At 33.0% G+C, this 12,937-nt stretch overlaps 2 protein-coding genes across 2 annotated transcripts; both read left to right on the top strand.

Moving 5' to 3' along the window:
- The first annotated feature begins 369 nt into the window (after positions 1 to 369).
- LOC126881884 (peptidyl-tRNA hydrolase 2, mitochondrial-like) lies at positions 370 to 2,027 on the top strand. Its single transcript, XM_050646532.1, has 3 exons — positions 370 to 636; positions 731 to 893; positions 1,693 to 2,027. The coding sequence occupies exons 1-3, from the start codon at positions 490 to 492 to the stop codon at positions 1,896 to 1,898; spliced, it is 516 nt and encodes a 171-aa protein (XP_050502489.1). The 5' UTR covers positions 370 to 489; the 3' UTR covers positions 1,899 to 2,027.
- A 77-nt stretch (positions 2,028 to 2,104) lies between these two features.
- On the top strand, positions 2,105 to 8,272 carry LOC126881885 (uncharacterized). The gene is made up of 2 exons (XM_050646533.1): positions 2,105 to 2,278; positions 7,887 to 8,272. The coding sequence occupies exons 1-2, from the start codon at positions 2,191 to 2,193 to the stop codon at positions 8,246 to 8,248; spliced, it is 450 nt and encodes a 149-aa protein (XP_050502490.1). The 5' UTR covers positions 2,105 to 2,190; the 3' UTR covers positions 8,249 to 8,272.
- Positions 8,273 to 12,937: the final 4,665 nt, after the last annotated feature.

Here is a 12,937-nt window from a genome sequence, read left to right as displayed (position 1 = left end):
ACAAAATTAGCAGTGCCGTAACGCACTTTCCTTAACTTTTTTACAAGTAAAATATTACTCTATGTTTTTTTAATACAAGTTACGTTTGCATATTTTAAAATGTATACCTATGCATTTGCTTAATTCAAAATATTTTATTTACAAAACCTAAATTCTCTATTTTTTTTTTCTTAACCAGTGCCGGAACCCCGTTCCGGCACCATGACACCACTGGTATCATGGTATCAATCAGAATACAGAGTGCATATTTTATACAACACGGATAATTTGATACGCCCTCTATTCACTGTTGCCAAATTTCAATTTCTGGCCTTGTATTATGGGAACACATTTTTTTTATTGGCTAAATATGCTCTCTGTCGCGGTGCGTTGGGAGAAATGAATCTGTAGATTCGTGGAATGGAACGAGAACGGAATGTGGAATATTAGCCATCATCGCCATCGCCAAAACTGTTTTAAAAAGTAAAAAATATAAAAAAAAAAATAAAAATGGGAATTATAGCGAGCAATACCTTGACAATTTTCACTGCTGGTACCTTCGTGGGAATGGGAGCAACTTATGCCTTTTTTATTCTAAGATGTAAGAACAAGCCTAAGCAAGAAGTTTGGAAAAATGGAATGGAGGAACGTTATGAGGTTAGGAAATCTAGAATTTAGAAATTATAAAATGTTGTGCAATGTTTAAATCAAATTAAATTTATAACGATGAATGAAATATATGTAATTTCAGTTTGGAGATGCAAAAGATGAATATCGGCTCATATTGGGCGTTAGAAATGACTTGAAAATGCAAAAAGGAAAAGTAGCAGCCCAGTGTGGACACGCAGCTGTAGCAGCATATGCAAAAACTCAAAAGGAGCGACCTAAAATATTACCACTCTGGCTAAGATACGGTAAATTCCTACAATTAGTAAGATTTCTTCTTCGTTAGATGCCGTGTCTGTATTCAGACGTTGGTCGTCATCATATTTAGGAGTTCTTGAAACCTTTCTCTATCGGCTGCTGAGTGAAATAAGTCTTCTACTGTGGCATTATACCATTGTCTAATAATACGCAACCCTGAAAGTTTCTTTCAACCAATCCATCTCTTTCCCTTAACTTTTAGGTCCTAATTATATGGCTGAAGTATTATATTTTTTCTCTTTATTATGTTTATGAGCAGACTTTCTGAATTCATCATTTGAAGAACATCTTCATTGGAAGTGTGCGAAACCCATGATATTTTAGGATTCTTCGATAGAACCACAATTCAAATGCTTCTAATTTGTTTAGCATTGTGTTTTTATCGTCCATGTCTCACAACCATACAATAAGATATACCACACATAACATTTCAGGACCTTGTAAATATTCATCAACAGGTTTCTGTTCATTAGAACTGGTTTCCAGGTGATAAAAGCCTTAAGTAATATTTCCTGGTTATTATCTCTTAACAGAGTCAGAATTTACATTTAACTAGCTGCCAAGGTATTTAAAATGGTGTACCTGTTATCTCCTCTCCATTAACAGAAAACAGAAAGCATTGATCTATATCAATCTTTCCAACTACCATCCACTTTGTCTTTATAATATTTATTTTAAGGTAAGGCTTTATAATAAGCTTTAACTGTGTTCAATTTTAATTCACTGGGGCATAATTTCAAATTATTTTTACAAAAAACTTGCATTAAATTAATTTTGATTTTATTTTAGGTGGCACAAAAATTGCTGTTCGTGTTGACAGTGAAGAAGAGTTACTTGCATTACATAAAAGAGCAAAGGAACTTAATGTGTTAACAAGTATTGTAAGAGATGCTGGACAAACTCAAGTTGCCCCTGGAACTAGAACTGTAATTGCCATAGGCCCAGCACCGAAAAGTGATTTGGACAAAATATCTGGACATTTAAAACTGTATTAATGAGTGTATTAATTTTTTAGATGAGTTAAATTAAACATCTGATATTTGAATACCTATACAAATCTGTGATAGATATAATATGTAATAATAATATTACATTTTAATAATAAAACAAAAATATTTAATTTACCTGCATGAGTAACATTAGACATTTCCATTATGACATGTAACATGTAAACAAAAAAGTGAGGTTAATATAGGAAATGCACATGTACAAGTAAAAGTAAACAGAAACCAAATTCTTTGCAGTAACATTAGAAGAAATAAGTAGAGAATAAAAATAATAATAGTAATGGATTTTGAATCTATTAGTTTTATCCCAAAATTAGCTTTTGATTATTTATCTGATGTTGACAGGTGTTACAAAGAAAGAGGATCTTGTAAGTTATTTTCAAATCTTAAATTATGTTTATGTATTATATTTTTTTGTTTCCTTTGAAGTAGAGGGAACCTCTCAGTTAGGTAGCCCCAGGCAGTTATGGGAGTGTTACACAGTTACACCTCGGCATTGGGTAATGCAGCAGAAATCTCACTGTAGTCAGTTGTTTTTTTTTTCTTGGAAGCCCTCTGTTGTGAACCCGTTGTACTGCAGCCACATGGTAGTCTGGTAGTCAGTTGTGATACCGCTCTATGATAATTTATCGATTGGGCATGGTGTAGATGTGCATAATTTATGAATGATATCAAGTGTTCAGTAAATACGTGTATGAATGATCTTTAACTACACACGCTGGCGTATTTTGTACGCCAGATATAAGAATTCTACTGCAAATATATTCAAAAATTTAATTTTTGACCTTGTGTATCTCTCTAACCTATCACTGGAATGTGCTTTGCAATTTGGTTTTAGTTTCGTTATAATCAGCGTTCTGGGAAGATCATAATTTACAGTTTATTATTTGTTGTTTCCGGTGGTGGACAATATACGTCACGATTATATTAATATAAGTCGTAATATAAGTACATATTTCAATTGTTTTTTAGTCACTATGGCACAAAATATATTTTCTTTATAAACAATACTTTTTCTCCTGTAAAAAATCACATTTCAAAAAATTTTGTATTAGTAATTTTATTTATCATGGAATCCAGTTATTCCAGTTATAAATTCCAACTGGCTTACTGAGAAGGAACTCCAAGTATTCACTGATGCCCAATAAGGTTTATAACAAACAACTAAGTGTATTTTTTCACAAAAAAATAAACAAATCCGCTGTTTTTAAGTGTATTTTGTCGTGGCGTATAAAGTATGCCACACGTGTAGTTATGCTATAACTTGATGCGAGGGTAGTTAAAGGTTAAGAACATTTTAAGTGTATGAGACATCAGGCTTATGGTGCGGTGGTCAGTGCATTCTCTAGCATTTTTCCTTTTTGAGAGACAAATGTCTGAGTTCAACCATTCATTGGGTATGTCACCTGACGGATAAATTTCATTAAAGAGCTTTAGTAGGACATCACAGTGAGCTTGAAACACTTTATTATCTAATTTAATATAGCTTCAACTTTTTTTGTTGGAATATCTTCTACAACTCAAAAATAGACAATACAAGAAAAATTTAAATCCGCTTAGCATCGTCTAATAAATGGTTGCTCTGTAATGTTTCTTCTTCTTGTTGTTGTTGATGCGGTTGAAATATTTTCTCTAGATGTGTAGCAAAGCATTCTGCTTTTTGTTCGCTGCTTCTAGCCCAAGTGCCGTCTTCTTTTTTTATGGGTTGTATTTGCATCATTGGTCTTTTTAATCCTTTGGTTGCCTTCCATAGTGAGTGTTCTGTGGATCTATCATTCGTTAGGTTGTTTAAGTATGTCCTAATGGATTCTTCTTTAAATTCTTTTATCTCTCTTTTTAGTTGTTGGGTGAGATTATTTACAATTGTTTTATCTTGAGGAGCTCTACTTTGGAACCATTTTCGTCTTGCTTTCCGTTTTTCATATACATACCAGCGTTCTAATTTCTGCCGGGTAGTTGCATCCTTTTAGGCGTCTTGATGTCTGGAGTACATTCCCAAGATATTCTTTGGATGTCTTTATTGAATTGGTCAACTTCTTTTTCAATGTCTTTTACGGTTCTAAGAGAAACGTTTAAATTAATTGTTTCTTCTAGCATTTGTCTGAAGCTTATCCAGTCGGTGTACTTATTAGTTAGCGAAGGGTTATTTTCTTTATATATTATGTTTTCGCTTAGTGTTAGTGTTATTGCTGTATGGTCAGAACATAATTTATGACATTCGTCTATTTGCAGGTAATTTTGCGATATATTTTTGGTTATGAAAAAATCAATTAGGTTAGGTATCTTGTTAGGATCTGTTGGCCAATAAGTTGGCTTCCCTGTTGATAAGGTTATGGCTCCGTATTCATTCACAGCTTTTAAAAGTTCTCTGCCTTTTGTCGTGGTTAACCTTGAGCCCCAGTGGGTCTTTTTAGCATTATAATCGCCTCCTACTATACATCTATTTCGCGACTCATTAAAGAGGTCAATATATTCCTCCTTACTTATTGCATGTTTCGGAGGACTATAGATTGCTGCCACTATCAGTGGGTATCTGAGAGTTCTAAGTGTTACTGCAGTTAACTGCACTTTTTCTGTTACGTAGTTAGCTTCTTCGTAATGTTAATTTTCTTTAATTATCACTGCACTTCCTCCTTTTGCATTATTATCAGGATGAATCGCATGATAGAATGAGTGTTTAGTAAAATGTGTCTCTGAGATGAGACATACATCTATATTTTCTGTCTGTAGAACTAATTGAATATCCTGTTGGTGGTTCAGGAGTCCATTTGCGTTCCACACTAGTATGTACCTTAATTGAATTAAAATTGTTTCGATTTAGGTATAGCTCCTTTGGCACTATATTCTAATCTTTTTAGCCTCTCATCCAGTGTTGTAATGATTTGTTCTTGATTTTCTAGCTTCGCTAATATGAGTTGCAGACTTTGTTCGATATTATTAGTTCGTTCTTCCTTTTTGCGACTTTCCTTTTCGTTGTTTACTGCATTGGCAAATGTTAGATTTTCATTAACTTGTCTGCTTACTGAAGGATGTTTATTAACCACCCTTTTTTTATCTATTGCTCTATTCCTCATGTTTTGTAGTTCAATAGCCAGTTTACAGCCACGATAGTTAGCTGGGTGCTCTTGTCTACAGTGTACGCATTTAGGTTTGACATCTTTTGGTTTGATACACTCCTTAGTATGATGCTTCCCTGTGCATTTGACACATCTCGCTTCTCTGGCGCAAAATTTTTGGGTATGCCCATATGCCTGGCAATTTTTGCATTGAGATATTAATTGGGAGGATTTAAAAGGTTGGATTTCGACTTTACATTGTAGTATATGCTGTATACTGTATACTATGTATTTTATTTATATCTTCGCTGTTGTCAAAAGTCACTATGGACATGTCAAGTGGTTCCTTGATACTCCACTTAATTTTATTTATAGCATTCACTACTTTAAAACCTCTCCTTGCCAATTCTTCAATTATGCTGTCTGGTTTGCACGAATGCGGTAGATATTTGACTATTACCTTAATTGGTCGTGTTCTTTTATCTTCGTATGTGAACCAACTGTGTGGTGTTTGCTCTCGTAGTATTTTTGTCATGCCACGATACGTATCCTCGTCGTTGGCTTTAATTTTGAAGTTCTCTTTATTTACCATTTGGATTATAAATTTATTTATAACTATTTCCTTTGTGAGCAGTTCGATAAATTTATTATATTCTTTAATTCCTTCCACTATTATTGGTGGTGGAGGTTGAACTTTTTTTTGTTTAGGTTTAAGCTTATTAGTTATTTCTTCATTTTTTGTAAGAGTAGGTGGAGAAAATGAGGTATTCATTATTTTCCTTTTTTTTCTGCCTGTTTCTTACCCTTACCCATTATGTTTCTTTAGCCAGTTCCTCTTCATAAGTCTCGTATTCTTGTCTGGTAGGAGGCGCAGGCGTTGTCTCAGTATTTTTAGCGTTATTATTTGATGGATTGCAAATCTGTTTGATTTGATTTTCTAGCATACTTATATGTTTATATTACTGAATAGAGAATTGAACACCCTTTCAAATGAGCAGCCACACGACCCCTATTTCCATTTAAAAAAATCATCGATTATGTCGTCACGCTCTGATGGATGACGTCACTAGTATGAAAGATATGCTAAAAAATTGCAAAATAAGAATAAAAGTCGACCTGTTGACCCATCCTGTATTTATATATTACTGTGTTCATGTAGCATTATTATAGAAGTTTGAATAAACGTATAGAATATATGACAAGGAAATTAATAGAGGAGTACAAAAAAGGTGGTTTGGAAATAAACATAAAGAAGACCGAATATATGTGTATCGGTGGGACACAGCAGGACCTTACACTGGGGAATGGCGAAATTATTAAACATTGCGACGCATATAAATACCTTGGTATGACCATCACACAAGAAGGAAGCGTAGACCGGACGATAGAAGAAAGAAACAACCAGGGAAGAAAAGCAATTACCCTTCTCAATAGCATCCTCTGGGACCAGTCAATATCAAACAACAACAAACATAGAATATACAATACAATTGTTAAGAGTATAATCACTTACAGCAGTGAAGTATGGCAAATAAAAGAAAGATACAAGAGAAAACTTGAAGCAACAGAAATGGATTTCTGGAGGCGCTCAGCAGGAAAATCAAGATTAGAAAGGGTAACCAACAACAGAATTAGGGAAATAATGAATGTGAAACACACAATAGTAGATGACATTAGTACCAAACAGCTTAGATGGTATGGACACGTACAAAGAATGTCCGAAGAACGACTCCCGAAACAAATCCTAACGTGGACCCCTCATGGTAGACGAAAAAGAGGAAGACCCCGCCTGAGTTGGAGAGAAGGCATAAATCGAGAAATGAGAGAAAGAGAATTGGATGAAGACCTTTGGATGGACCGAAGTGAATGGCGACTAGGCATCGGAAGACGTAGGAGAACGTTTTAAAACCGATATATATATATATATATATATATATATATATATATATATATATATATATATATATATATATATATATATATATGAATAAACGTTTCTTTCATTTTGCAAACGATGACAACGATAGTTATTGCAAAATATTTATGTAAAATGTTACTTTTCAGAAATTTATATTTTTTGGAAAAAATTCGTTTTTTTTTTTTCAAAAAGGGACACTTAGCGGATTTAAATGTTGTCTTGTATTGTCTCTATTTTTGAGTTGTAGAAGATATTCCAACAAAAAAAGTTGAAGCTATATTAAATTAGATAATAACGTGTTTCAAGCTCACCGAGGCATCCATGTACCTACTCATTTTCTAATATTTTAAGAATATCAATAGGCAGTTGATCTGGCCCCGGGCTTTTCCGTTTCTGGTGTTCTTTAGTACATACAATATTTCTTCCTTTGTAATTTCTACACCTTTTTCTCTGTCCTTGAAAGATATGTCTAAGTTTTCTCTTTCAGCGTCGAAGAGCTCTTACATACAATCGGAAAAATGAAGGAATTGGAATACCCATGGACGATCACATCAATCACTTATTTTGTATTTGCTGTCTTTTTCTATAAATAACAAACGTTTGAGATAGAAAAAGACAGCAAATACAAAATAAGTGATTGATGTGATCGTTCATGGGTATTCTTTCAGTTTTCCGACTGTATATATTATTTCCGTCGTTTTAGATTTTCCTCAGTCGTTATCATAGTATTTCCATTTTTATCTAAAAGAATTGTATTGTGGTTTCTTTTTTTTGCAGCCCTGCCATTTCTTTAACCTTTTTATGCAGGTTGAATAGGTCGTATTTGTTCCAAAGATCTTATATCTCTTTACAGTCACAATAATAGACGTAAATGTTCACGAAAACTGTCACGCGAGTAATGCCATCTATGGGGCTAGTGTCTTAAAACTTAACAATTCGTAAATGTATACCCTTTTTTGTCTATTTCAGCCGTATAAATAATGCTGTTTTTTTTTTCTTTAGTTGGGGAAAGAGATCTGGAAAATTTACACTCATTTTTCGGAGATACATTAGTTCTAGCCACAGAATTAGTAGATAAGTGTAAAATAATAGAGTACAAGTTGCAAGATGGTATTAGAAACGTATTTAAAATAATCTCTTATACTGATCAATATACTCTCTACGACAATATTAATTTTTGTCATTGTAATTATTTCCGATCACAAGTTTTGGAAGCAAGAGACGCCATAACATGTAAACATGTTTTGGCGGTTCGACTAGGAAAAATTACTGGAAAAACTACAGAAGAGATTGTTACACCATCTCAACTGGTAGATTTTTTAAACGAACAAATCAATTATATTGGCTATAATAATGAATATTGAAAATTAAAGATTTTTAAAAAAAAATTTGTTCGTTTGTTAAATTTTTCTGATTCTTATTTCCCCATTGGCCTGATATTGGTTTATTTATTAATTTATCAGTACAGTCGAACCCGCTTATTAGAGTACCGCTTATAGGAATATCCCGGTTTAAGGAATAGAATGAGTCCCGAGACATTTCTATTTACTCCTTAATAAATTTAACCGCTTATAGGCATACGTTTTAGTAAAAGAATACCGCTTTATCGAATAATTCTAAGTTACTAAAAACTTTTTACATCCAATTTCCCACACATTTATATGATTTCTGGTTTATAGGACCTGTCGATAATATATTTTATTACTTACTTTATTATGGGTACCAATTCTACCTTCCGCCAAACATTTACCGATCATAAAGTAGGTACCTACTTTTTCAATTATGTAAATATTCTTAGTGCTCACCTACCACCCACGTCGTTGTCTGTTTAGATTTTTAGAGACAGTTGGAACTCATAAATAACCGCTTGTAATATAATAACAGCTTTATAAGAAAAAAAATTTCTGGAGGGTAAAACCAATGTCAATTTTTTATTTGTTATATTTTAGAGCAACAAGTGACTAATATCTTTAACAACTAATATCTAGCAACAAGTAACAAAACAAATAGTCTCAGATTACCGATTATTTTTTCCAGAAAAAAAGTAAGTCTGTTGTATGTATGTTAATAAGAAAATATATATACCTATATATCTACATAATATTGCATACATTTCATACTTATTTGGGTAGGTATGCATGCACAGATAATGTAGTTTGGTGTTTTAATAAAATAAGTAACAGTTACACTAGGTACTGTATTATTGACATAAAAAGAAATAAAACCATATACATAATATATTATGTACATAGTACCTATGTATGTTCATGTACATACATAGGTACTATGTACATGTACAAAGTGTGTTGTACTATTATGACGTATATTCGGTACATTTATTTCTGCTAGCCACCACTGATCGGTTATTAGAATATCCCGGTTATAGGAATATTTTTGATTGGCACGAAGGCTATTCTAATAAGCGGGTTCGATTGTATCATAACATATGCAAAATATGGTATAAGGGACTAATAATTTCTAGGGTTAATTTGCTCAAATCTAAATCAAATCTGAAAAAACCGGAAAAGTATAAATGCTTAGATCAAAGAAGTTCAAACAGTGGATCGTGATTGGCTGACCGATTGCATAAGCTTTTGCCCTCTTCTGCATCTCTTGTTCTCAATCTTCTGTAGGACTGCAGCTTTCGACTCCGTAGAGGACACAAAAGACGTAACATCTAAGAATGATTATGCGTAGGTATATTAATATTTAAAAATAAGTTGCAGAGAATCATTCTTTCTAACATCGTTAAAAGGGTTTCTGGCTTTATCAATACGAGACTTTATAATATAGCATCATCCTTTGGAGCCCTTCAGGACTATCTGCCAACAATACTGTATCGTCTGCATATATCTAATATTGTTTATAAGTTGGCCATTTACTGCAATACCATCTTCTGATTGGTCCAAGCCCTTTATAAAGTTGTTTTCTTGGTATATATCGTCACTGATTTGCAAAAAAGTGCCAAGTGACATTTTATTCAAAAGAGGGGTTATGTGCAAAAATGATAGGTACGAAGGTTCTACCTATTCTGTAAAAAGGGGTCAAGTGCATACTTATTGTTGTTGAGATAGTCTCATAATTTTCTGGTGTCAAGTAACATTTTTTTTAAACTGGTTGTGTAAAAAAGGAGCTAAGTTCCACTTAGTAAAAATGTTACTTGGCCCCTTTTTGCAAATCAGCGACGATATGTTAATTCTGGTGACAGTATGCAACCCTGTCTAACTACTTTTACCGACTGTGAAGATCTCGGACAGTTCATTTTCGAGTCGCACTATTGCTTTCTGTTGAAGATATAAGTTTGAGACAAATCTTATATCCTTACCATCGAGTCTTGATGTTTTAGGATATCGATTAATTTCCCATGTGGGACTTTAACAAATGCCTTCTCGATACAAATCGCAGTTGACATCCCTGGCTCTCTGTATTAGAATTTGCAAACTGAAAAGTGCTTTCTTCGTTCTGAATCCAAATTGAACTTCATTCGGATGTTCTTCCTTTTTGGTGTATATGCGCGAGTGAATGATAGCAAGGAGTACTTTTACATACCTCATCAAACTAATTATTAATCTATGTTCTTCACATTTTCTAGCGTTGACTTTTTTGGGAAGTGGAATGAATATTGATAGTAAAGTAACTAGTCTTTTGCTAAGTAACCAGTCTCATATAAGGCGTTTAGAAGCCAGGGAATACAAGTGCATTTTTAGTACTTTTGAGAAAATCAAGTTTGAAGTTTAACATCTTTCATAAATTCTACCGCTTGTCTTTCAAAATATGGTTTTTCAAAAAATGGTCTTTTTTACTTTAAAAACTTTTTTGTAATAGTAGAATTATATCAGATTAAAAAAAACTTAGCATTTTACAAGCTATTTTAAAATAAGAAACAGCACGTATACCCATTGTCTTCCAATTGTAATACTTGGACTGTACTTGTATCTTTATTCTTTTAAATACAATTCAGAGATAAATCGATTCCATATATTGCGAATGAATAGTATTGGTCATAGGCGTCGGTTTTGGACAGGGCAACGGTTATTTTATCGCATAACTTTTTTTATTTATCTTTTAAGCAATTTTGACCCTGAATTATTAAATCATGAGGTATTCTATTACTAAAAGTTACTCCTACTTTAAGTCGGTAAAATACACTGTATTCTATAAAAATCGATTTGAAAATATTTCGTTTTTTGAATGTGAACAAAATGTTCACAAAAAAAACTATTTGCTAGAATAACGAAAACTGGTACGTTTATTTATTTTCCAGATATGGATCGATTTCATCAATTCCGAATTTCTAGTACCCATCATAGGCGTCCGTTTTGTGTAGGTCAACGGTTATGGTATCGCACAACTTTTTTGTTTTGAATTTTTAAGCAATTTTGACACTAGATTATTAAATTATGAGGTATTCTAGTACTAAAAGTTATTCTTACTTTAAATCGGTAAAATACACCGTTTTATTTTGAAAATATTTTTAAAATTTTTCTTAAATTCAAAAAACGAAAAAATTTCAAATTGATTTTTCTAGACAACGGTGCATCTTAGCGACTTTCATTAAGAGTACCTTTTAGTACTAGAACACCTCACAATTTGCTATTACAGTATCATAAATGATTAAATGTTAACGACAAAAAAGTTATGCGATAAAATAACCCTTGCCCTATCCAAAACGGACGCCTATGGCCGGTACTAGAAATTCGCAACTGATACAATCGATTTATCTCTGGAAAATAAATTTACCAGTTTTCGTTTTTCTGAATAGAAGCGTTCTATAGATATTTTAAAAAAACTAATTACAAGACTCCATCTTTAAAGAGCTCTAGCTCCCTTAGGAAGCATTTTCGGACTAGATGAATTGAGTTCAATTATCTTAAAATTATCTGAAGAATCTCCGGTCTTCGTTTGTCGGGATATTTTTTGAACGCCCTGTATGACTAACACTTATTTGGAGGCCAAGGGATATAAGCGTACTTATATCCAATGGCTGCCAAATGTTAAACAAACTATTTTCAGGATATAAGTGAAATATCCATATATGTCACTACTGGTTTTAAATTCTTTTGTATCCTTTGTCCACAACATTAAAATGGGTATTGACTATATATTTCTGTACTTATCTCCAACTTGACCAAAATTGCACTTATACCACTTGGCTTCTAGACGCCTCATATAATATATGTTGTATAGTTTTGTAAGAGCTGTGATTTGGTGTGCCTCTAATAGCTTTAAAATTTCACCATGCACCTCATCAGGTCCTGGTGGTTTCTCATTTTTAATCCGCTTAAGGACCACAGTTAGTTCTTCGTTTGTTATTTCTGGGGTGTAGGGATTATCTATTTAAGTCGGACTTCGTGCTGCATCTTTGAATAATCATTGATTATATTCTTTCCATCTTCTTAATTTATCTTCCATTGCGGTCAAAAGCTGGCCTTCGATGTCTACAAATATGCCTGTATTGCATAGTTTTCTGGTGTTCTATTTATACCTCTTTAATCTTTTTCTTCATATGGAAATCGTCATATTTGCGTTGTATTGTTTCAATTTAGTTGTTTAGTAGCAACTTTTTGTATAATTATTCTAATCCTTAAAAAAGATGACAGATCAGCGTGCAAGAACTACAGTGCTAGTCAAAAGTCCGTACCCCCCCTCGTATCTTTTGAACGGTTATACCTATAATAGTGAAATTTGGAGGGAGAAAATAAACGGACGTAAGCTTCTTAACTAGTTATGACAGGTGACGTCATAGTGACAGATGACGTTACAGAGCCACTGTGACCGATAATTTTAAATGGGACCTTATGGCAAGTGATACCTCGTATGAAAGGTATTTAAAATACCTATTCAGTCATACTAACTTTGTTTGGGTTTAAGCAAATTTTGATGAATAAATGAAATAAATATAAAATTGTAGTTTCGCATTTAATTAATAAAAATTCAAAATTCCGCCTATGATTACTTGTCAAACAGGTTGACGTTGACGTAAAAACTACTAGAGAATTAAAAAACGTCAACTTTTTTGACAAAAAATCCATAGGCGGACATTTGAATTTTTA

Source organism: Diabrotica virgifera, chromosome 3, assembly GCF_917563875.1.
Source record: "Diabrotica virgifera virgifera chromosome 3, PGI_DIABVI_V3a".
Taxonomy (NCBI): Eukaryota; Metazoa; Arthropoda; class Insecta; order Coleoptera; family Chrysomelidae; genus Diabrotica; species Diabrotica virgifera.
The sequence above is the reverse complement of the archived record's forward strand: the minus strand, read 5'-3'. Positions and strand labels throughout refer to the sequence as shown.